Here is a 26,635-nt window from a genome sequence, read left to right as displayed (position 1 = left end):
GGGTGTATTTTTTCCCCAATTAGGAATTCTGTTTTGAAAATGGAGCATGGCCTGGCAAATCGCTTTTACAACTATATTGTGTCCGAGAGCATACCTTTACATCACTTTTTCTTCAAGAAAAAGTCTTTGTAATGTTATAGATGTTGCTGCCCATACAATCTGACTTAAATTAAATTCGTTTATGGACTAGCAACAGTTGAAAGGTGCACTGACACACTTACAAATTTTAAAAGATTGAAGATAAGCCGCACAGCACTGGGGGGCATAAAGTCCAGACTGGAGTCCATTGAGACGCCAAGATTTCTGACTACCCGCACTCGAACAGGACAGCTACATATTGAGGCAATGCGGAGAGTTGCTCCCAAAGACCAACTCTTAACGAAAACTACAGAATATCAGACTTAGATGGGTTGACTTTTGAAACCTTCATCCTTTATAGTCTCCATCGTCCCTGGGAGCTCTGTACTTAAAGAGACATGGTTCTCTTTAAGGTTCACCACGAAGTCCAAGTGGATATCATCAGCTTACATTTGGAGTACTCACAATCGACTTATCTACTTAAAGCGTATGGAAGAAAATGCGTATGGCAGCTTACAGGTAAAAGGTTACCTAAAAGCCATGTAGCAAGGCTGCCAAAAGCCTCTAATGCCACTTAATAAGAACTGTGGATAGCGAGGAGCTTTGCAGTACACCCCAATATACTCATGGAGGTTCCAAGCTAAACGGGCCTGGTTGTATTACTCGTCTGTGGTCTTTCAGAAAGGATGAAAACCTTGAAAGGGCCATTCCTCCTCACTGAGTCACCTCTGTACAGAGTCAGGTCTACTTTATCTCTCGGCCGGTTAACGTTGTTTACACAATGGCTATTTTCTGGTTTTGTGTGTTTGGGTTTTCAATAGTTTCTCTGTAAACACTCGGCTATTGTTAGCAGACCTGCGGTGCTTATCAGTTTCCTTTAGCAGCAGCATCTTATTTTACTTGCTTGAGCACATTCAATCGTGTTGTAGTGTGAGCTGTTTCTCTTGTTCATGTATTTGAGTTAGGACTTTATCAGTTGTGCTTAGTATTTAATCTGTGGTTGCTATCATTTTTCCATTTCTAGTTTTCAGGTGTTTCAGATCATTTGCGTTTTCTGCCATTAACTTTAAGTAGATGAGTCGATTGTAAGTACTCCAAATGTGTATTACTTTTGGGCAAGAAATTATGAGACAGGACTATTTCTTACTGAAGAGTATTCGGATGTTGCATTATAAGATCATTCTGTGTGCAGGGTATCCTTGGACACATTTGCTCCTTCCATGTTGCCACTTACATGTCAAGAACTTCACTCAATGTTTTTCCTTTGTTTTTGTAAAGACTTGTTTGCCTTGAATGAGCCCGTGAAAAGCTCTGAGAGCTAAACTGATTGCCATGAGTTTCACATAATTGATGTGCCAACTCTATTGTTGTGGTGTCCTGGTATCCTGAAAAGACATGTGGTTGAGATGTGCTCCTCACCCCAGGAGTGAGGTGTTTGTGATAATAGTCACCTCTAGTAATGGGTCGAGAAAAGGCCTGCGGAGAAACAAGTTCACTACAGGACAGTACATTGAGCCATGGGCTAAGCCATCACTAGGTCTTCCCATTGACCCTCCGCTTGTAACTACTGCCTCACTAGATACTCCTTAATTTGGTGTGCATGTTGCCTTGCATGCAGCTCTATCGCAATGCATAAAGCTATCTTCCTTAACAGTTTAATTACATTCTTAAAGTTAGGGGACATCGCATCTGAAAAAGATGTTGCAGCCTTTGGAATGCCACTACGCCCTATTGATTTGAGTGGGCTTTCAGAATTTAACACAGCCTTCAGAAGGGGCTTGAAATGCTGTGGCTAAAGCTGCAACTTTTTGCCACTGACAGTGAAACCCCGCCTGTGTAACAATGACTGTCTCTTCTGAGTGTCTGCTACACATTTCACTTGATAGCAGTTCTTTATCGGCCAATCGCCTAAGCAAGGAAAGATATGGAAGATATTTCTGCTCAAGTGCACAGTTACAACAGCTACACATTTGGTAAATAACCTCGGGCTGTTGTGAACCCAAAGAGCAGAACTTCTAATTGGTAGTGTTAGCCAGTTACCACAAAGTGCACATAGCAGTGATGTATAGTATTTAAGGGGATGTGGAATTTCGAGTCCCTGAGTTTGAGGGTTGCCTTGTGATTACTCGTGCAGAGCGGCAGAATGACATCTTGCAGGGTGGTCACCTGAAAGTGCTCCAAAAGGATTAGACGTTTTACAGCCTGAGATCTAGGATAGGCTGTATAGTTCTGTCTTTCTTAGGAATCAGGAAGAAAAGGGAGTAGATTCTGGGCACCACTGGGGGCACGAGCTCAATGCCACCTTTGGAAAACATTCCTTGTAATTCTTCCTGTAGTAGTCGTAGAAGGTCCAACTCATTACATAAGGAAAGGCGGTACGAGGTGGCATTCAATGACACACCAGGCAGTGCCCCTACTGTACCACTGAGAGCCCAATTTTTTGAAGCTATTTCCTTCCACTGTGAAAGGAAAAACCCCAACCTTCCCCTGACAGGCGATGTATCATGGTGGGTGATGGGAAGTCACAGCTTAGAGGTAGATGCACCCTTGTTAAGCCATCTCTACCCTTGCCTCTGCCTTGCCATGGTAGCCACCTCTGCCAAAGGACTTGGGTCCCTGTGTGTGCTGAAATGACTTATGTTGTGGTATCCCTGTCTCTGAGTAGAAGTGGAAAATGTAGGACCTCCTTTCAACTACTGTTTGAGGAAGGCAGACTTTGGTGTTTAAGTATATATTGCCTGCGCAGCCTTAACAGTCTTGGTATCTTTAAAAAAAAATTCAAGCACTGAGTCAACCCAGGGGTTGAACAAAGACTCTTCATCAAACAGAACTCTGATGAGGTGTTACCTCTGGTCTAAAACACAAGACTCTTAGCCAGGCATGGCAACTGATAAGGATGTTTGAGTTGATTTCCCCAGAGATGGTGTCAGCAAAGTTGCAGGCACACCAAATGTACATGTGTGAGATAGCATTCCCTTCCAAAATGAGTTTTTGCCCTCTCTTGTGGGAGGTCTCAAGGAGATGTTTCACAAACTCCTCCATCTCCACCCAGTGATGGTGGCGATATATGGACAAAAGTCCAATTTAACTGGCACCCTCCACTGGGTGGCTGCCCCACAGTCACATACTTTCCATTCGCAAACATTTCTTTTTGATCTCCTTATATGGATGAGGACCATGCCGTGAGCGCAGACTCTCTTTCTGGCTATTTGCACCACCAAAGAAACATGGCCCTTGATGTAAATTGGGTCATTGGGCTAATCTTGTAGCTTTTTCAACATATGGGGTGACAACTCTAACCTTGACTGGGTCTTTGGAGTTATCTGTACTTCATTTCGCCAAGCTTTTTAACACGGACAGGTACTAGACAGATCTCTTGGTTTTAGAGAAAGTTGTAACCAAAAAGCTGTTTGCCTCCCCGTCAACCAAATGGAGCTTTACGTCATAGTGCAACGCAGTCCTCTGTATGAATGCATGGTAGGCAGTGATGTCATTTGGGGGGAGGCCTACACAGGATAGGGCTCTAAGATGTGATTGCAATGGGGGTCAACATTGATATATTGCCAAGACTCATTCCCATCACAAATGTAACAGGGTCGTCATAAGAATCTTGAGGATGATAAGGGCTGCCTTCATCTGAGTCATAGTGGCCAGAGTGAGAAGAGCGCTGTTATGACTGAGGACTCTGATGTGCTGATGCTGTTTGAGGCCTAGGGGTTGGAAGTTAGAAGATGTAGATTAGTGGCCTTGTCCCTAACCTTCTTGGGAATCAGAAAGGACTGTAGCTCATCCAATATTCGCTCTTTGAAGGTGAGCATCCACATCGTGAGTATGTAAGGTGTATGTGGCTGATTGTGTGGGAGAAGATGGTCATGCTAAGATTTTCCCTATGGAGGGATATATGAAAATCTTTCACTGTCTGATATTGGGCAACTCAGGGACCTCAAAGGTGAATGGAATTTCACTGGAGTCTGATTTAGACATCAAGGCCTGTTTTGCAGCCAAACTCGGGGTGTGTCTCAGAGTCAGTTTTGAGGCTGATTACAGCTCTTCGGATGGCTTTTTGGAGGATGGTGGTAGAACCAGCATGAATGGATACCGAGGCTCAGTGCCCTTTGCGAGAGGCTTTCCTAGAGCCGATGGAGCTTTACAGTTCTTAGAGCCAGGAGCCGGGTTCTAAGGTTAGTGCCTCTTGTAGCTTACCTCAGGATTTGATACCCTATTCTCTTAGGATGCTTTTGAGGTCAATCCCTGGGGTTAATCCTCAAATGAGCGTGCTTTTAAGGTCTGTGCCTGGGGTTAATCCACAAGCGAGTGTAGTGCAATGGCGGTATAATGTGTGTTCCTCTTCCTCTGCTTCTGGGATGTCTGAGGCCAAAGCCTCTGGTCTCTGTTCTCCCTGCTCCCATTGGGGTCAACGATGTCCTTGGTTTCAAAGAGGTCCAGCATCTCGGATGAGTCTCACCACTACATCTTATGGGATGCTCAGCAGCATTTGAGTCGGTACTGGATGGTCTTTTTACACGTGAACACCTTAGATACCAAGCAGAATGACTACAAACGCTCCAGAGACAAGCAGAGGCTGTAGGTCAGATGACTGTCTGACCAGGGGAATTCTGAATTACATTTAGAATAGAATTGGAAGGGTGTTTTATCCATAACTCTTTCTCAGCAGTAATTCTCAACATGGCCTGAGTTTCCTTGAGAAAGCTGCATCAACGCTGCTTAAAACTAATTGATCACTAATCATGTGTAGAGTTCTTCCATCACTGGGGGGAATTCTCTGGAGCCTCTGATTCTCAGACATCGGAGGTCCTGGAGATGTTGCTGTTGCTTCTGGAGATTGCAACGTCCGAGCCTGACGGTTGAAATAACAATATAAGATGGAGTCTTTGTCCTGGTGCATTGTGGGCTAAGGAAGAAGTCACGAAGTAAGTTTCTTGTGACTCATAACTTCTTAGAAGAAAAACAATTTGGAAACATTCATGGCCAAACACTCAATGGCAGGAGTAAGCAGAGCATGTCTATCTACAGCAACATTTGTTATGAAGAGCTTTATTTAAGCTTTCCTAAGATATTTCCCAGACCCTCTCTCTAGATGGTGGCCTACTGCTCAGCATGTGAATCTATAATTGCCTCATGCTGCAAAAATATAAATGCCTGAGCACATGGCCATGTTGATCTTCAAAGAAATATAGGAATCCCCTGGGTGCAGAGTGTCCTTCAAGCTGTGGAAAACACAGACACTGGAGGAGACTATCGCAAAAGTGTCCAATTGACATGGTGTCAGAGAAGGTGCTAGGCAAGGTGACCAACAATAAAGAGGGAGAGGTGTGGTAATAATGCAAAACCTGAGCACAAGTGGTGTTTGCTGAACATCTGGGAAACAACTGATATCTATCATATGGATCAGATATAGATGAATTTGGGACTGGTTGTGGAAAAACACAACATCGCCCGCACCTGGAAAGGAAATGAGCCACTTGAACTGGAGGATTGGAAGTTTGACCTAGACTGGTGTATGTTGGCAGAGAAGCTGATCTATGAGGCCAGGGGGCTTCCAAGAAAGTGGACCCAAAATCTGGGGGAAATGGAACGATCAAAGAGGTGGACTGTGTGCCTCCCCAGGAGTCGCAAGACTACAGGATTCACATGTGGTGTGAGTTAATGATTGTGCAATGTGAGAAGTCTCGACTGGGCGGGCTCGCGAGATGGGATTGGAGGACTTGATTAAGAGAAAGGGTGATGAATATTTCTGATTTGATAATCATGCCTTCTGAAGCTGCAATGTATTTACTGGTCTGGTTGTTTTCTTGCAATGATAAAAACAGAATTACAAAAAAGAGGGAAAGAGATAAACAAAAGACAGCAACAGAAAAAGAGAGAACAAGAGAGAAAAAAGATATAAAGAGAAAATGTGTGTGCATGTGAGAGACAGCATGAGAGAAAGAGAAAAGAAGAGAGGGCGAAAAGAGCAGAGCATGAAAAATGAATAACCAGATGCACTTGGTATGCTGCAAGTGGAAGACAATCTCAGAAAGCTAGAACAGAAAAGCTGTACCCAGACCCAGGGCAACATAAAAACGAAAATTGAAATGGAAAAGAAAATAGAGTGGAATGGAAAATCTGTATGAATAGGGCCTCCTCTATCTGCACACAAAGAAGCTGTGATAGTAAAAAAATAATGCAATCTATGGAAAAGTAGCAGCAACTTAGATATGAGCGCGTGGGGCAGAAGCTGGTGTACAGGAAGAGTTCCTTACTTGGGTCCTCCGCATTCTATTGCAGATGCCTTAACCAGCGGCAGACTCTGCGATGCTACTGGCTCCACAGTCAGAGTGTTCTTCTCAACTGCACACTTGACCAGTTCTGAGAGCTTAGGATAAAAAGAACAATAAGCAGTGATAAAGCCACACATTTTGGTTTCGCATAGTGAAATAATTCTACCAGCCTTCGCTAACAAACGCAGCACAGTACAGCTTGTGCAATAGGTGCACAAATGTCCTTAGAAACAGAAAGAGGACATCAGAGGAAGCATCATCAGCAGTGCAAGCTTTCATCACACACAGGCAGCATTGCCAGAATTAGGGGCCGGTAGAACAATTTTCCCTAGGCCCTCCTCCCTGATGCAACCCCACAGCACATGATGGACATTGTCCTCGCAGCTGATTGGGCGTGGGTATTGGCTGTGCATAGTCCTGGAGACAGGTGCTGTGCGCCTAACACTCTGGGAACTAGAATCTTACTACCAACACCACTAGACAGTGGTAGTGCGGCGGTCTCCTGGCAAAAACGTTACTGCACATGAAGAAGCCCTTTGTCAAAATGGGGAAGAAGGCAAATCTGGTTATTCATGCCAATGGCAAAAGGACACTGACTGAATGCTTACTGCCCGATGTGGAGACCAATTAATGGCTGCTATCCAAGGTAAAACACATGAATACCCTTTGCCAAAAAATAATCCTGCCAAAGTGGTTTCTCAAAGTGGAAACCAAAGACCAATGACTACAATTAATTCAGCAACCCCTGCCAGAGAGGAACTGAGCCAAAGTGCACAGACCAATGGGAAATCGAGACAGTGGAGGAACCCCGCAAAACCTCAGTGATTGAGGGAAGATTCAACTAAAGCCCAATGGCAGAGGAAAAAACAGCAAAAGCTCAGTGCCAGAAAAGAATACAACTAAAGTCCGAAGCCAGAGTGGAATCCATCCACAGACCAATGTGTGGTGGCCAGACAGAAAATCCATTTAAAACCCAATATCAGAAACAGAAGGCAGTCAATGCCACGGGGAATCCAGCTAACGCCCAGAAGTGGAACCAGCCAATACTTAGTGCCGAAGGAGGAAGCAAGCAAATGGTAGAATAGGAAGCCAGTGTCAGTTCGATGGGAGTGAGGGAATCCAGACAGAGCTTACTGCAGGAGGGGAGATGCAGGAACTACCCAAAGGGCATTGGGGGATTGTCAAATGTGAGATAAAAGCATAATCTACTGACTGCATAAAGTGCCATTCAGACATCGGAACACACCAAAACTTACAGCGTACCTCATGTTTGGCAAAATCCAGACACGGTTCAATATCTTCATGGTAAATCCTCCGCAGAAATGGGCACGAGTGGTCTAACGTTGGGGACTCCTTCCAAGCCTCAAACTCTGCAAACAGAAGGGTGTCGACCTGCAGAGATGCATCAGGAGGATAGAAGAGTGAAGGAAAAGGGAGAGCACACCGAGGAAAAGACAGAGAAAGAAATGGGAAAAGGAGAGAGCAAGTGGGACGAGAGAGGTGATAAAAAGAAGGCCGAAATAAAGCAAGCGTCAGGGTGTAAGAAATTAAAGTGAGAAGCAGAGCAGCAGGGGTTAAAGGAGGAGCAAGGAGACACCGGACATGGACAAGGGATTAGTTTGTAAATCTTTACAGCAAATATAGCCACAAAATTAATCATTTCTAAACACTGCAGAGCATCGGGGGATACGCACACCTTCTTCCACAGGGTGTGGGGTCTCTCCTACACTACCTGGCTGTGAATGCCTCTACCATCCCGCAGGGAATGGAATAAGAACATGAATGAAGGGCCAGGCAGTGAGATATCTGTTTCAAGTAAGTCTCACTAACAGGGACCAAACAGCTCCTAGCATGGTAAAAGGGTCCTTCTTGGCCCAAGAAACGATAGCAGGAGTCATGCGCATGGGAAATGAGGTGTATGGGTAGTGTAAACGTGTGTGTATGTATGTAGGAAGTATATATGATGTGCATGGGTGTCTGTGTGCATGCATATAAATGTGTTTGTGTGTGAGTGCGTATGCGATGCATAGTGGATTTGTTGAAAGTATTGAGATAGGTTAAGCCTCTGTGTGCACATGCACCCATTTAAACTTGGACATTGATTTTCTTCCCTGCTGTCAGGGAGGTTCCCCATTGCAGAGGTGTGCCCTTTTAGCACTAGGAGGCGTCCAGGTAGCTATGCGCTCTATAAATCCTGTAAACTAAACTAAACTTTAATGGTGCACATGCACAACGGAAGGATACATACAAAAAGTCTTTCTAAGTTTGAAATCCATCGGAACACAATCTGGCTGACAATATAGATGACTCTGCAGAAAGAATTGTTTTTTCCATGTACAGAATGCTTCGGCCAAAACTTCTTTGAACTGATTAGAAACAAAATACGGATAAACAGAAAATACAGCCAAGAACAGATTAAAGACACGCAGAGGGCACTTGTGATTTTTTACACATTCAGGCTCCATTTTACCAAGACAGCAGCTTTTATTCCATCAAAGAGAAAACGTCACTAAAAAACAGAGCAGCCATTTACTTCAGACTATTGAAGAGCATGGAAGAAAAGAGCTCAGAGCACTCCCTCATACAGAAGAACAGCGAATACACCACCAATCCAAAGAGCAGAAAGCAATCCACAAAAGCCAGAATGCAGAGGACACTCAAACAAAACAAAGAACGGGGAGAAATATTCTGTCACAACAATGAGCTAAGATAGTCTACTTAACAAGCGAGAAGGTACAATCTCTCAACCACATCAAAGACCACAATGCGCTGTGCAGCTCAAAAGAAAAGGATGGACATTCCACCATAATACAGTAGACCTTTCCCTATCTCAATCGCAGTCCCCAGACAAAAAACTATCATAATTAAGATATGTATATTCAACGAAAGCATAACAAATTAATTCTCCACGATCCACATATCAATTAACTCCCAGAGTGCACGAGAAAAACTTAAAGAATCATATATGGGCATCCATTGGATCTACACAAACTACGGTCTTAAATACACAGGTTTTGCTTACGAAGTGGGTACCACTGACACAAAGGGAAGATTCTTAACTACCCCTTTTGGCATCTCCAGGAAAGTCACAGAAGGTGGCAGCATCCCAATTCAGTGAAGAAACTTTCAAGTGTACTACCATTCTGTCACGCAATGTAACCGGCATCAGGTAATTGTCTGACGATAAAATAATAAATGTGTAACATCACGCCATCATTTCCAAAGTGTGAACAAGATGCATAGGAAAGGACAAGAGGAGGACGGAGAATGGCAATTCAACCACCAAGGTTTGATTCTTCTTGCTGAGGACATTTAATTAAATGTGAGGTTCCAAATAAGAGGGCTAACAGATATATTTGACTACAAAAGAGACCACAAAGATGTCGGTGGCCACATCAGCATGTCAACCTCATCACCGGACGTGATACAAGCAGAGCACTTGCCTACCACCAATCACTTTAAACATAAAAATTGCTATGACGGACCATATTGCAGGATGTTTGTGTCCAAGTTTATGAAATCTGAAAATGGAGACAATGTCCAATTTTTGATGTATTGTTTCCTCTTATATTACTCTGTCACTATGTTTTATTTGGATAATGGAAAAAAAAGAAAATGAAGACAAGAGTCGAAAATTACAGAAATCAAAACAAAATGAGACAAGCACTGGCAAAGGCAACAGACCTGGTCTAGGCTGCCAGTCTTTCGGCTTTGTCAAAGCTTGTTTTGCTTTGTCAATGTTTTTACAAAACTTTACTGTTGAGACCAACTCCCGAACCTTTGTTAATCTAAAAAAGAAATTGACAAAAAATTCAAAAAATTAAATTAATAAAAATTGAAATTAAAAAAATATTTTTTTAAGTTTTAAAAAGCACATATTGCCATAGTAGTCTCTGGCACTGAAGGGAACTACTTTATGTGGGGGTGGGCTCCTAGTGAAAGGGCAGAATGTCATCACTCAAAGTGAAGTTAGCCAGTGTTTTATGAGGACTGACCACCTGCCCAATGCTGTATGCTCTAAAGGGCGGGAGAAAATTGTGAATGACAGAGATAAACGGATTAGGATAGCTGGCTAAAAACCCTGTAAATTTGTATATTTCATTGATTTAATTTTAGTAAAATCAAAAGGTCCTGGCTAACACCAGATACGAGCAGAGAAGCAAATGGGTAAAAACAGTTGAGTGTGAAGTGCTATCCGTAGTTACTGACCACTTTGCTTTGAGTCCCACATTCCTAAAACAGTGTTACCTGAGCTAAGGAAGCAAAGCCCTGGTCACGCTGGCGGGGGTATTCCCTGAAGCTGCTATCCAACCCTTGAAAAATTAAGCATGTCGTCACATTTATTGTCAGTTCAAGTTTTAGTGACGTGAAATGGAGTGCACAGCATGGCTTAATAATGGCGTGATTTACAAAAAGCTCCTTCACTGAATTCGACTGCTCCCATTCTCGCTGTTGCATTTGATAAAAATACACACACACAGTGAGAAAAAAAGGTGCATTTGATTCAGTCTACAAAAATAAAATAAAATGCGAGTTTTATGAAAAAAAATAACCCAGGTTTACGGCTGGGTCGGCTTCAAGAGAAAGCTTACTGTGGCGTGACAAAAATATTTAAACTGCACATCAGAGAAAACCACTTGTACTGGAAAAGCAGTCTAAGTGACGCATCGCTCTGTAAAGTGCCCGCAGGCTGCTGTCTGCAGGAAATAAAAGTGCGTTCAGCTAGAAATGCTAAATCCCAAGGTAAACGTGATGACACGTCATTGTACTTAATGGTCCGCGCGTATTAAATAAACAACACTGGCGGTTAAGAACTTGTCAGCAAATAAGCAGGCTACCTTAATGGGAATGGAAATCTAAATGAAATATAGAGGAAGGAAAGAGCGAATCAATAACTTGCAGCTGACACACATTTTGGCTTCATATGATTTATACAAAGACGAATACTCCGGGTTAGGCATAATCCTCCCAGGCTGAATCTGGTGGATTTGTGGGGAAATGTTGTGCCATTCATCCTCTAACGACAACCAATGCCAACAATATGGTGGTTATGTGGTAGGAGAGTGGAGTGGCCAAACTCAATTACTCACTTATTGCACGATTATCTTCAGTATGAATTATTGCAAGGTGTATTTGTTACTACAAGCATCAATATATTGAAATCGTATTTTGTTGTTTTGCAAAGTTCTAGAACATTTTAAAAAAGAGTTGAACAGTTCAACACATTACTGAGCAAAGAAACTCCACAACAGCAAATAACAACTTAGATTCAACTGCTCCAGTGAACAGGCAGAGAAGAATGTTCCACCGCACTCAAGTTTAAAGAAAACTCCACCTCACCAAAGTGCAAAGAACACTCCTCCACTCCAGTCTCCAAAGAAGAACACACTATCATCTATAAATAAAAGTGCACCACATCAGAGTGCAACTAACATTTCTGCACAGCAAAGAGCAAGAACACTTCTCCACATCAAACAGCAGCCAAGTGCACTCCACCTATCAAATCACTAAAGGAGACTCTACAACATGAAGGAGCAGACACTCGATCCCACACCAAAGGCTAAGCAATGCTCCACCAAACTGAAGAGCAAACAACAGTCTTCTACACCGAAGAACTAGGAATATTTCATCCCACTAAGAAACACTGCACTACACCAAGCAGCAAAGGATACTTACCCACAAAAAGAAAAGAAAACATTCCACCATACCAAAGGGTAAAGAATACCATCTCCAAAGGGTATACACAAACCGAAATGTGCAATCCACCACATCAAAGAGAACACAACACAGCCACACACAAATGCAGAGAAAAACGGCCCTACCAAAGAATACTCCACCACATTTAGGAAGAAATTGAGAAAATTAATCACATCAAAAAACAAAAAAATATGAACACTCCGCCACCTCGACGAGAAAGTAAGAACACTGCACCATAGTAAAAGGCAAAGAAAAATATATTTCAATCACTGATGAAAACTTGCAATGGCATGCTTTAATCATTCACATCCACAACAACTCCCACCACCCAAAAGTTGCCATGAATACCTGGCGTGAGGAAGAGGAGGAAGAAAGTTCGGCAGCCAGGCTTGGCCACTCAGGCTCATAAGTGATGTGGATGGACTTTCCAGGGACGATACAGAAGAGCAGAGAGAGCAGAGGGGGTACTCCGATCTACTGAGGGAGCCGAGGAGAAAACAAGAAAGAAAGAGGGAGAGATAGGAAGGATGAGGGAGACAGACAGGAATTTGTGAAAAAGGGGACAAGAAGAGATGACAGTGCATTGAAGATATGAGAACAAAGGCCATAGAGACCCACAAATAGACAGAGAAACATACAGAAGTTAAGAAAGAGGCAATAAGAATAAAAAAAGAAGCGGGAAATCGAGGAAGAAAATGGGGATGAAGCAAAAATAGGAGGATGAAAGTAAGGATACAACGACCAGTAAGAATATAGAGACCAAAAGAAACAGAGAAACAGCACAAGAGAAAGGTGGCAAGGGAGGAACAGAAAGAAACAGAGACAGTAGACGTGTGAAGAGAAATAACAGAGAAGGGGAGACACGGTTAGACAAAGTTGCCAGACAAAGCTGAGAAATCGATCCTCAAGGTTAACTGTAATCAAAGCCCTCACCCCACACACTCCCACCCGCCTACTACCTGGCTCCTCTGAGGACTGCAACCAGTTTGGCTGTGGGAGTTCTACAACTGTCTGGCTACACGTGAGCTCAGCATACACAATATACTCCTGAGCACCAACACACGTCAGTTGACTTGTGGTGGTAGGGAGGGATAAGGCGCATGAGGAGCGCTTCCAGGGTGCATTTGCTGTGCCTTCTGAATCGTTGTGATACTACACATACGTATATATTCTGTCCTTCACCATGTCTCTTCAGCCCGCATAGTTTTATGTCTCCCTGTAAGCCAGTCTTTCCTTCCATCTGACTCCAGTATCTCTGTCTTTGTGGAACTGCACCAGAGAGACACAAGTCTGTCAGTGTGACTTTCTGAGAGGTTAGAGTCAGTCCCAGGCCACATAAAATGGATTTTGCCCTCTGGCTTAACACTTTAAATTCAAGTGATGGGCGAAAAACCTTATTATTTTCTTTGTTGCTGAGCCTGCCCAAGCTCGTACTTGAAAGCCTGCTGTTAGAAATGGGGGTTTCTGGTTGGATAGGGCATGCACCTCAGCCAGGCCGAACCCACCACTCTAGTAAGGGCAAGTCATTTACACACCGAAGATAACTTGTCCTCACCCTTTGGAAGCTTGGTGCAGAGCAGTCAGGTTTATCTCTAGAGGACATGTGTAAAGCGTTTGCGCAACATGTTCACATCAGTGACACAATAAATACACCACAAAAGAGATTCCACACAGGGTTTTCAAAAATAGAGTTCCTATATTGTAAAGATATCATTAGATCATAAGTGACATAAGTCATTAAGACTGTGCATATTATGTAAATACTAGAGTAATACTGGTTGTCCAAACCTTTAGAGAACCCAAAACTACATATTTTAGGACTTCATTGTATGAAATGCAGAGGACCTCATTGTGCAAATCCTGCAGTAATTCACATCATACTGACAAGGCACGACAGACACAAAATATGTTATAGAAACCGGGCATGAAATGCAGTAGTAAAGCTTGAGACGCAAAATTATTGAGAAAGAACAGGATGAATCACAAATGTTGTGCAGTCACACACATATATCATGGGGCCATAACAGTATAACTCACTCACAAAGTACTGTGTAAGCACCTAGATGCAATTTGGTAAAGATAGCACAGATTACAAATGCTGTGCAGAGAGTGCCTGGATCTATTAATTAGGCCACCGAGGCGCCTGGGCTTGTAAGGAGAAACACACAGATAGCCAGTGCAATTATGGGCGCCAAGACACTGCACTCCGATTAGGTTAAATACGCAGAATATTAGGCGTTATTGTTGTAAGCAATATAGTTATTAAAGAAGGGCAGGCCGCAAAAGTCCTGCGCATCTTCTCTTCAGGTTACGGCCACGCTGTTACCCTTTCATGGAGCACACAGGCATGTGGTGAATCCATGTGGCAGGGACCTCTGTCACGGGCTCACCCAACTGTGGCGTATACTTCCAAGGTAGGTGAGAGCGGGGAGACCTTCCTGGGACCTCCATAACAAAATAGTGGGAGAGAGCAGCAGCCCCCTAACACAGGGAACCGCTGCTCTGGGTGGCCAGCAGCTGGGGGGTGCCGCAAGCATGTGATGTGCTACCAGCTTAGTGGAATCCTCCCCAGACAAACAGGGCTTCTCTTCCTCTGAGCACTCGTCTCCCGAGAGTCCTGCTAGGGGAAAGGGGGCACCCCAGGGTAGATACCAGCAGGCTTTAGGGACGGAGTCCGCCTTCCTAGTTTTTAGGTGGGTCCGGTTGCACCAAGCTGACTTCTCTTCTGGCTGCGGGCTCCGCTTGCCTTGCATTCATGGTTACAGGACCCTGCAAGGGGGGCTTTTGATTGCCAGGGCACGCTCGCTCATGACTCTCAGAAGGAAGGCACTCCGGGGGTGACCCCAGAAAGGCACGGCGGCTTCCTTTCCTGCTCCCGGAGGTGCGCACTGGGCCTATAGTGCTGACTGTGGGAGCGCTGATCCCCCCTCCGCATCTAGCCCTTCGAAAAAGGGCCGGGCAAAAGTTGCTCCCCAGGTGCTAAACATCAGCATCAACCACACGCTCCACAAGAGGGCAAATAAAAGCACCCTCCACTTGCTGGCTGGAAGAGAAGAAGAGACTTGCTCCCTAGGTGCTGGTTCCAGAGAGTAAAGGAGTGTGAATGTAGGAGGAGCTCATCAAGCACCACGGAGTCACAGAGGGAATTTTGCAAGGTCCCTGAGATTCCTCAAGGACCAGGTGGGGCAACCCAGCAAGCCCCTTAAGAGAAACACTAGGCACTAGGAGGGGAGCTGCAGACAGCCAGGCCAGCACACAACAAAGACCAGGGTCCATGTGGCAGTGTAGATTAGTCCTCTGGCTAGGTACAGTCAGGGAGCAGCTGACAGCAGGGCAACAAGCAGAAAAGCAATCCAGTTGAGTTATTTGTGCCACCCAGCAGACACCAGTCAGCAGGACAACAAGAGAGCAGTGCAGATGAGTCCTTTGCGCAGTCCAGCATTCATTCTAACAGAGGTTCAGTACCACTCCCAAAAGTACTTTGACATCATGGGGCAGGTGCATTCTACTTATACTAAAAAATGATTTTGATCAGGGGGTAACGTCAAAGTGACCCTTTCAAGTGAAACACTACACCCTTTCAACCCAGCCCTGTCTGCAGACATCAGTAGGGGGTCATTTGTCCATTGTGTGAGGGCAAGAAACATCCTCACACAATGGGGGCACTCTGCCTGCCCCAGATGTGGATTGGAGTCAGGCTGCAAAGCACTCGTGTTATATGCGCAGAGAAATGCCCACTTTCTAAAAGTGGCATTTCTAAAAAAGTTATGAAAAATTCACCAACACCAGTAAGCATGATTTTTTACTACCGTTCCAATCATACCAAACATGCCCAACCTACTCCTCACAGATCAGAAATTACCACTTAGTCTTATATAAGGGAAACAAATTAGGGTGTTTGTCACTACTAAGCTACTTCTGTGGGTGGCGCAATCTGGTCTGCAGGTCCACTAGTAGCATTTAATTTATAGGCCCTGTGTACATAGTATACCACTTTACAAGGGACTTACAGGTAAATCAAATAAGGCAAACAGGCATAAGTCAATAGTGCCACATTTTAGGGGAGAGAACACATGCACTTTAGCACTGATTAGCAGTGGTGAAGTGGTCAGAGTCTTAAAGGCAACAGATAAAGAGTCAGAAAAATAGGAGGAGAAAGGCAAACATTTCAGGGATAACCCTGCAGATAGGGCCATTTCCAACACCTACTCATATGTTGAAGAGGAGGGCTTACTGGCCGACACACTGCTTAGGGCATGGTGCCATAAAAGAACTGTTATGTAGGAAACAGGCAGATTCACCAGTTTGGAATTCATTACCTCATGTGGAGGCAGGCTAGCTCTTGGAGACAACCTGTCCGTGTATTCCTTGAAAAAGAATGGTGCCAGGAGGGGATGATCAAGCGGGTGTGACTAAGACTCTCAAAATTGTGCAGGACGCCTAAATCAAAGGGCGATGCCCGCCTGTCAAACTCTGATAGAGCACGTTTGTGGCATAGGGCAGTTGCCACAAGAGGCTGTTATCTCAAGTGCAGCACCCGTGGGCGGCACCTTTTACTGGCATTGCTTTCCACCTGGTCTACTCACTACAAGCTGATCACTTCTTATTCAATGCAAAGTGCAAAAGGCTGTGCACTCGTGTCTGTGCATTTCTTCATTCCCTCCCACTCCCAATGATCCTTCTGACTGATTCAGCACACTGTGGGTTATATGGTGATAACAAGTGATCTTTCAAACAGCAACAACTCACCAAACACTTGATGGACCAATAGGTTCTACTCTTACCCCATTCATTCATACTCATTTTATTAACCTCTGTAAGAGTAGGATGTTTTTCATCCTGATCAGGGTCAAACTGGAACCACAATTAGGTCCAGCACCAAAATAAAAGTTGGCCCGTTAGCAAACCACATAATTAAAAAAGTGTCACACATTAAAAAATCAGGTCAGTTTTGAATCTCTAAAGACACACTGTATGGGTATTCTGACAGGTATGGGAGACTGCACACATCTGTGTTTGTTGCAGTCAATGTTTGTGGTAATATCTGCTAAAAAAACAGCCCACACACTGATCTGTCAGACCAGCCCATTAGGCACTGCCTGATTGCCCAATAGGCTAGCATTAAGGTAGCATGACATTCTCAGTGGTAAGGTATTAACCTTCTGGGATACCCCAATGGTTTTATAGGCAGGTGTTTGTGACAGCTCTCCACAGAGTCCTAAATCATTATGTAATCAGCCCACCCAGGCAGGGTAAATCTTAGGTTCGTTATTCTCTGAACTTGCATTCTTGGAGTATGCAGTGAGAGAAGGGGGGTTCATAGTGGATTAGTGGAGGATTAGTCCAGATCTAACAGGAGATATGTCACTCCGCCAACTACAATCGTTATCTACTTTTCAGTCTTTGCCCTCTCCCGTTCTTCCAATTCTTAAAACCTTTGCTTTGATTTCCGTCCTTTTATGCCTTTTTTCTGCCACCCCTTTAAGGCACTACACTCAACTTTATGTAATTATGAAGAACGCAAAGTTAAATAAATGCCTTCATATGGAAAATCCTTTATAAAGAAAAGTGCATTCTACAGTGAACTGACCGTTATGGGGAAAGAATACCAGAGATTTAACCATAACACCTAGGCTAACGTATACAACCTCCAACCCAAGTTGTAAGTTTATTAAAACTCCGTTCAGAATCAGATTTTCTGGGCCCAATTCACAAAGGGAAAGTTAGACCAAAAGTCTAAGTTTAGACCTTAAGTCTAAGTTTAGACCTTAAATCTAATTTTGCTATGTTATGTTAACAGATTTTATAAAGCACACTATACCTGAAGGTGTCAAAGTGCTTTAGGAGGCAGTACATCACAGTCTGTAGTAGTACAGAGGATGTCTAGGCAGACTGGACAGAAAAAAGCAAATGTTTTAAGATGTTTTTTAAAGACAGAGAAAGAGTCAAGTTCAGAGAAGTGGGTGGGAAGGAGTTGCATAGTTTGGAAATGAACACCGAAATGGAGCAACCATCCCAACTGACCTTCCAAAATCTGAGAACGATTGGGATCTTGTGGAAGGAAGATCTAAGAAGACTGCTGGGAGTGTATCAGCGTAAGATTGAATTAAGGTGACTGGGTCTTTTCTGATGCAGGGCTAAGAACACCATGCAAGGAGATTTAAAATTGACCCTTTTTTTGACGGTGAGCCAGTGAAGGGTGCGAATCCCGTCCTTGACCGAGAGGTGCTTGGGGATGTTAAGGACCAGATGGGTTGCTGCATTCTGGGCAATTTGAAGCTTATTATGGCAAGAGGTTTTAATGTTGAGATATAAAGAATTGCAGTAATCCGATCACGAGGTGACCAGAACAAAAATTACAGACTGACACAATTGCAGGGGAATGTAGGGAAAAATGTTCCTCAAGGTCCTGCTAATGAGGAAGCAGGTGCTGGTGGTGTGGCTGGCCTGAGTGTCAAAACTCAAGGTGTTATCAAAGATGGCACCCAGGTTTTGGGCGGATTTGACCAGAGTGGGAAGAAACCCAAGTCCTTCGGCTGCCAGATATTGGACTAGATGAATTCCTGCATACCAAACACTAAAACCTCATTTTTTTTCTGCATGCAATTTTAGGGCATTGCCTTTCATCCACCTGCGAATACTAGTCATGTATTGGTTGAATTTCTCTGGCATTGATATAGGGTTATTTGAGATGGACACAATGATCTTGGTGTCGTCAGCATATGATAGTACATGGAACACAAAGGAGCGCACCATTTCTACAACTTATATCTAAAATCTAACTGAAGTCTAAATTACACCTGAAGCCTATATTTAGACCTGAAGTCTAAGTTTAGACTTAAAGTTTAACTTAGACGAAAAGTCTAACTTTACTACTTTTTGGTATTCAGAAAGGTCAGTTACTACTAGTAAAGTTAGATTTTTGGTCTAATTTACACTTCAGGTTTAAACTTAGGCTTTGGATGTAAAGTTAGACTTCAGGTGTAAACGTAGATTTCAGGTCTAAACTTAGACTTTAGGTCTAACTTAGACTTAAGGTCTAAGGTTAGACTTTTGGTCTAACTTTACCTTTGTGAATCGGGCCATCTGTGTCTCAACAACATATTATATCATACCAAACCCTAACTACAACACTAGCCCTAACCATCACACTAACCAACTAACTAGCTGTACACCTAGATAAAGCCTTTATATTAACAATGCATTTAACTCTAACCCTAAACAAATCCTTAAACGTAAACATAACACAAACCCTTGCACCAATTCTAACCGTACGTATATATGCCCAGCCCTAAACCTACACTTCAAACAATGCAAACCTTAATCCTAACAAGAACTACAACCTCAACTCCAACAACTCACTGCTGGAATAAGTAAAAATAAAGCAAACATCATTCTTATACTGCTCTTTTGTTCATACTCAAAACATGGAATCTTTATTTTAAAAAGGTGTTATCATATATTGTTCCTAACAGGTATCATTTATGCCAAAAGGGGCATGCATAATCTGTCCAATGTTTAAAAAATGTGACGAAGAGCAACCCAGCAGGTGACTGTAATGCCTCTTCTGGAAGTTACCAAACATGATGACAATGTGGAATTGCCCTGGTGCGGAGAAAAGCTGTCCACATGTTTTCCAATGCATGGGTGGATTGGTACCAAAGGAGGGGCCACAGGAAGCAGAAAGTCCTGCTGCCCATTCCACCTGTCTCTTCCAATCTGCTTTTGCTTCCAATCTGCACGCTATTCCCCTCTGGCTTCTCCATCTTCCATGCCTCTGCCTTCACACTCTGCACATTTTACTTGGCATGTTCCATATCGGCTTCCTCCATACTATCTTATTTCTTCTCCCCTAGCCTCGATGTAGTTCAGTCCCTACAGTCCCTTGCCTATTTACTCCCCTTACTGCACATACACCTATTTAAATTGCCCTGGCCCTAAGTACACGAGAAGGGGTATTACTAATGCATTCATCAGTACTGCTTGTCATCTTCAGATTCCTTGGCGCCAGTTTAGAGATCATTACACAAAACTGCCTCAGCACCTTCGACTCCTCTTTCCCTGGTAGAACCAACTATCCTGAATGCTTCATACCTCCAAATTGCTATTAAATATGCTGTCCCACATGCCAACACTTTCCTATTGTTTCCTTTATAGACCCGTCTTGATTTCAGCATTTATAGATGCAGTTTCCATGCCCACCTCTCTGCTCTCCTTGCTGATTGGTTCTAACGGGGGGCTGGGGCTGTTGTTGGTGCCAATGGCACTGCTGGTGCTCTTGTTGCGTATGTGTCCCTTTCTGAAGGAAGTCTTAGATGGGCTCTGGAGCTGGGGGTGCTGCTCCCGGTTCGGTGAAGATGGGGTTGAAGTGATCACTAAGGTCTTCAAGGCTGTCACCTCAGCCTGCAGCATGTCAATCTGGTCAAAGAGAAGGAAAGTGAGAGTTATTGTACTCCCTGCACTATTTCTGAGAAGGAGGTAATTCAAACCCTCACACCCTCTATGCACCAACACTTTCCGAAACACTGGTTCAACACCCCATCTGGAATTTAGCAGTCATGGTATGACCTCCCAAACTCTTACCTTAGTCTGAGCTCCATGAGGCACTGCAGCTCTTTCCTTACTAACACTTAACTTTAATAAACTGTCTAACCTCACTTTCTCTTACCTCTACCCCACATTGTATGACCTGGTAACTATGCACACGATTCTACAGCTTCATGAATCGTTGTATAACCTTCTTCCTCCTATATCTGCTCAATAGTACAGTGTAACCTCACTTCCTGTAAATCTACCACACACTTTGTGACCTCATCTCTGCACTTTATGTCACACTGCATGGCCTCCTTTCCTCTGTGCTCCACTCACTAACACTGTGTGCGGCTCTTCTTCCTCTGAACTCTAGCAATCATTTTCTGACCTCACTCCCTCTTAGCTCTGCACCAAGCAGCATTTCCACTATTTGAAGCTCTAGTACATTTAGTATAACCTGCTTTTCTTTGATCTCTTCTTGGTTACACTGTCTGCCCTCCCTTCCTATGAACTCTGTCAAGTGTTGAATGACCTCACTTCCTCTTAAATCTGCACCAAACTGTACTACCTCAGTTATTCAAAGCTTTATGACACTTTGCGTGACCTGACTTTGTTTAAGCTCAATAACACTGTCACACGTAACCTACTCTGAATTCAATCACACATTCTGCGTCTCACATTCACTTGAAGTTTGTACATATCTGTATTTGGATGTTTCTTCTAAGATCTATGGCACACTGCGAGGCCTCTTTTCTTCTGAACTCCACTCAGTGATGCTGCGAGGCTTCAAGCCTTTAGAACCCCCTTAATGCAGTGCAACTTCCTCTGACGTCTGTTCAAAACAGCATGACCTCAGACCTTTGACGCTCTATAACACTACATGACCTCACTTCCTCTGAGCTCAACTCAGTTACACTGTTTGGCCTCACGTCTTAGGAACCCTGCTCCACGGCAATACTGTAAATTACATCACACCCCTAGAATAACATGTTTTTCAGTTACAATGTTTGACCGCACTACCTAGTGAGTAATACTGTGATATCAAAGAGCTTCACCTGCCCGACATACCAAATGCTCTGGTTTCACACACTTATGTTACCCTCCTTGTTGTTAATGGTGTTATATACCTTTGAATTAGCTCAGTTTCTATAGATTCTTTTTGACCCAGTGCAGTATCTCTTCCTGACATGATGCATCACTGCAACATATGGCCTCACTTCCTCTGTCTGCCCTGTGTGAAATTATATTACCTCTCTTCCTTTAAATTCCTCTCAATAACATTGTATTGTGCCAGCAGTGGCTTCCGCAGATATCAATGGGAGCGGTGGCGGCGGGGAATACATTAAAAAAAGAAAAAATTAACACTTAACCGTTCGTCGCCGCAGCCGTCCACTCCTGCCGCTTGGTTCGTCCCCATCGCAGGGAAACCAGAAGAGGCACCCCAGCAATCCTAGTGCAGCTTACATGCTAAACACAGCATGTAAGCATCGTCAGGATTAGTCTGAGCAGCAGTGACTGCCACTCAGACACAACCCTGGGGCCTGTGCACTTTCTCTAGTCTGGCTGTGTACATAGCTGGGCTGGAGAAACCTAAGTGCACATGTGTGTGTGGACGGCTGTCTTAAGCGTCCAAACACACATGCGCACTTGGTGCACACAAGTCCTCATCCCACCTCCCGAGGCCGAGCCCCTCCCTCCACCTGCTTACTGAGCCAGCAGCAGAAAAATAAAACAATATTAAAATATTGCTTTATTTGTCTGCTGCTGGCTCTTAGCCAGTGGGGTGATGCTCCTCCGCAATTGCAGAGAGGATGCACCTATATGGCGCTCATGTTTTTTCAAGATCTACCTAATGGTAGAGCATGTCATTGATCGCTAAACATTCATCAATGGCACTGCATGACCTCACTTTCTCTGACCTCTACCTCATTTAATTGATTGTTATATTTCACTGCATGAGCTCACTTCCTGTAGAGTTCATACTCACACTGTATAACCTCGCTGTCTTCGAAAAGCCTGATCTCACTTCTGAACTTCATTATGCCATTACATAACATCATTGTCTCTGATATTTATTTTTAGCACGGTGATCTCACTTCCCATCGTTATTGCAAGACGTGCATTCTTCACCTTCAAATAGCTAATTGAAAGTGGGACACTAAAAATTATGATGGGCACAGTTTGGAAATACACCAATAAGTGTGTTGTTATTAGACCATGCAGCTTTAGAAGACATGGCACTGTCTGATTCTATAAGGCCTACCAGAAGAATTATCCTGCAAAACCCCTTTGGGTCTTTCAGAGAAAAAGCTGAATTTACAAAATTCCATGCAATCTGATCATTCCTTGCATACATAAACTAGAGCGCTTACCTTGCCCTGTGCCTCCTTCAGCTGTTTCTCGGATGCCGCCTGCTTGGTGTTTGCCTCCCGCACCATCTTGTGGGCTTCCTGTAATAGGGGAGGTTCAGAGTTAGAAGAAGGAGGTTTGGTCCAAATGTGAATTTGGGTGGGGGGAACGGAAAGAGTGATGAAAGTCATTAGAAGGATATGGTCATGGTTACAATGGCATGACCTAGCTCAGATATGCTGAGGGGGGAGCAGGTAAAAATGGGACTTAGATCGGGGAGGGGTGACACTGAAGTGAGTTGGCAGGGAGGTGGCATAAGATGCAGCTCACCATAAAAAAGGAGCAAACTATAGTGATAAAGAGTGGCCTGGCATATAGGGGGCAGTGGTGTGGTAAAGGTGCTATGGCCCATGTGCCAGTAAGGAAAATGCCCCCCCCCCCCAATAACTGTGTTTGGTAGTAAAAACACTGTTGGACCTGGCCCTTTTTGCAGGATTGTCACCAAACTATTTGCCTTCTTCGACCGATTCTTTCTGACCTGTTTTTGTTGACTTTAGGACTCAGGGCACTTTACCACTGCTAACCAGTGCCAAAGTGCATATGGCCTCTGTCTAAATTGTATTGGTGATTGGTTTATCCATGATTGGCATATCTGATTTACTAGTAAGTCCCTGATATAGTGCAAAAGGTGTTCCCAAGGCATGTTAATCATATGCTTCTTGTGGGCCAGCAGCACTGATTGTGCCACCCACGAGAAGTCCTGCAAACATGTCTTAGACCTGCGATTGCAGTGTCTGCATTTTTAAATTGCCATGTCGACCTCGCAAGTGCACCCACATGTCAGGCCCAAACCTTCCCTTTTATTACCTGTAAATCACTCCAAAGGCAGTCCCAATGAAGACTGATGGGCAGGGTGCAGTGTATTTAAAAGGTAATGCATGTATTGGTGTGTTTTACATGTCCTGATAGTGAAATACTGCTCATGTCCTTTTTCACTATTACAAGACCTATCTCTAACATAGGGTAACATGGGGATTGCCTTGAAATATCTTTTAAGTGTAATTTCCCATCAGGAGCAGATAGAGATGTGGAGTTTGGGATATTTGAACTCACAATTTAAAAATATATCTTTTGGTGAAATTGGCTTTTGAATTGTAAGTTTGAAAATACCATGTTTAGAAAGTGGGCACTTTCTTGCTTAACCATTCCGTCCTGTGCCTGTCTGCCAAATACACACCTGGGTCAGGATGACAGTTTTTTTTGTGTGTTTTCATTCTAGACAGTCATACAAAGGGAGCTGAGGTGTGCACTGCATATCCTGATGTCCCATCACCAGGCTGGTGGGTCTTCCTGAGCTAGAATGATGAAAGGAGCTTACATCCGCACCTGAATAGGGCTGTGCCTGTCCTCACACAAAGCAGTCTTCAACCCCCTGGAGTATCCCTGGAGTGTGCCTGGGGCCAGGGCAGGGAAAGGCAGGGCCTTGTGCACTACAAAGTTTGCCTGCTTCAAAGACAGCAATGGGTATAAGTACAGGACCTCTGACACCACATAGTTAGAATCCTTTTTGACTGAGGAAATTCTGCTGGGAAGAAGAGCTGGATGATGTAGGAGGAACCTCCACTCTGCCTGTTGCTTTGTTGTGCTAGCTTGCTGCTTCTGTCCTGGGAGAGAAAGGACTGGACTTGGCTTTCTACATCCTACTTCCAAAGGTTCTCCAAGGGCTTGGACTGAGCTTGCCCCCTGTTAAGAGGTCTCAGGAACATCAAAGACTTCATCTAGCAGTGCCTTCTACTGAGAGTCCTGACTAGCCAAGTGATGCCAACTCCAGTTCCTGGGCCCTTAGAAGTGCAAGCTAGTGATCTAAAGGAGAAAATTCACGCATCGCCCCTGGGTACAAATTTTCCATCAACCGCACACCACAGTAACGAACTGAAGCTGCGTGTCCGGAAATTGACGTATTACCTTTCCTGCAAGGAAAGACTTGACGCATCACCTCCCCTGCCAGTAAGGAACAGATGCATCGTCTCACCTGCGAGGAAAGAATCAACGCATCACCTGTCCTGCGTAGTAAAGAAACGATGCATCGCTTTGGTTTCCTGGTGCCTCACCTCCCCTGTCACTACATCATCTCTGTTTTTGATGCATCCCAGGTACTTTGTGCTAAAGAGACACATCCATTAAGTGCAATGGATTAAGACTTGCTTAAACTTTTAAAAAGTGATATCTTCACTTGTGTATGTGGGATTTTTGTCATTCTGGTCTTGTTTTACTCAGATAAATATTGGCTATTTGTCTAAACTGGTGTGGAGTCCTTTTGTAGTGTTTTCAATGTGTTACTGTGTGTGTGTGTGTGTGTACAAATACTTTAATAAATACTCTTAGAGATAAGCCTGACTGCTTGAGTCAAGCTGCCAAGGGAGTGAGCAGGGGTTATCTTAGCTGTGTGGGTCCCTTACCCTGACTAGAGTGAGGGTCCTACTTGGACCGGGTACAAACCACTGCCAACTAGAGAGCCCATTTCTAATAAACATCTATAACTAGGGTGCAGTAGAAGGCCCCCCCAAGGCCCCGGTGTACCTGCATCTACTGCACTATAAAAAGATGCACTTCAGATAGCAGGAAAGGATGTGGGAAAATGTAAACACTTGATGACACATAAGTAAATACTGATGAGAGCTGGTGAAAGATAGGAAAGAGGGTCAGGAAAGTGGCTGGAAGGCTGAGACTCAAGAAGTCCCATGTTGGGTGATAGCCAACCAAACCTATTAGCTCATTTAATTTTACATTCCAGTACAAAGAGGTGTTCTTTCCACTATAAATTCAGGACTGGTCAGTTTGATGTGAGTTAAAGGGCCAGAACTGGTTTAACAACCCATCGCATTGTAGACATGGGCAACTTAAAAGCTCTGACAGAGAAGGGCAGTCATAAAACCTGGGTGACCGTAGGAAAAAATATAATCACTCAAGTGATGGCCATATTTAATAAAAGCGAGAAGCAACAGCATGTTATTGGATCAAACAACTGTCAATGGGCGTACGCACCAATGTCGGATCGGGAGTATGTCATCTAGAAACTACACTTATCAATGATGTCAAAACAGTGCTGTGTTGTGGACCACTACTGCCCCTTTGTGAAACTACAAAACACTTGTATGGCCCAAAATAGACTTCCAGTTCCCAACAGGCTTTGGCAATTAATGACAGTGCCTCTTCAGTCACTTTTGAGTTATCATACATGCACTCCCCATTCAATCTTGCACTCCTGCTCTTTCACCCACTCACAGGCTTATTGTGGCAGTCACCCACTTACCCATCCAAAATAAAAGACACACAGAATACATATCAACAGGAATATGAAAGATAACTTAAAAGAAAAAGAAGAAAAAAACATGTTGTTGCCTAAATATGACAGGAAAATGCTTGCATTATAAAAATAAACCTAAATATAGTAGTGATGGTCCTGCAGTCGTACTGTACATTATGTATTATTATTTTAAAGTTTTAAAACAACTTTCATATCAGAAGCAATGTGTTTGTCATCTTGTAGCAGTAAAATAATGATATAATATGCACAATACCATTCTGGGATTGTCACATAGTAATATCAGACTAGGTGGCCATTCTGGAATGGCACTGTGCATACTGCATCATTGTTGGACTGATCCAAGAGGGCCAATATAATGCTTCTAAACTTA

At 43.8% G+C, this 26,635-nt stretch overlaps 1 protein-coding gene across 8 annotated transcripts in view; it reads right to left on the bottom strand.

Moving 5' to 3' along the window:
• Positions 1-26,635, bottom strand: part of RAB3IL1 (RAB3A interacting protein like 1) — a 139,795-nt gene that overhangs the window by 12,030 nt on the left and 101,130 nt on the right. For 3 of the 8 annotated variants that reach the window (XM_069223221.1, XM_069223220.1, XM_069223225.1), the window contains 5 exons: positions 22,961-23,038; positions 20,259-20,474; positions 12,405-12,530; positions 7,623-7,751; positions 6,342-6,454 (listed from right to left, as the gene is read on the bottom strand). In XM_069223221.1, the coding sequence (XP_069079322.1) occupies positions 6,342-6,454; positions 7,623-7,751; positions 12,405-12,530; positions 20,259-20,474; positions 22,961-23,038 (662 nt within the window). The remainder of the gene's footprint in view (positions 1-6,341; positions 6,455-7,622; positions 7,752-12,404; positions 12,531-20,258; positions 20,475-22,960; positions 23,039-26,635) is intronic. The other 5 variants (XM_069223222.1, XM_069223223.1, XM_069223226.1 and 2 more) reach the window with 2 other exon arrangements.

This window comes from Pleurodeles waltl, chromosome 3_1 (assembly GCF_031143425.1).
Source record: "Pleurodeles waltl isolate 20211129_DDA chromosome 3_1, aPleWal1.hap1.20221129, whole genome shotgun sequence".
Classification (NCBI taxonomy): Eukaryota; Metazoa; Chordata; class Amphibia; order Caudata; family Salamandridae; genus Pleurodeles; species Pleurodeles waltl.
The sequence above is the reverse complement of the archived record's forward strand: the minus strand, read 5'-3'. Positions and strand labels throughout refer to the sequence as shown.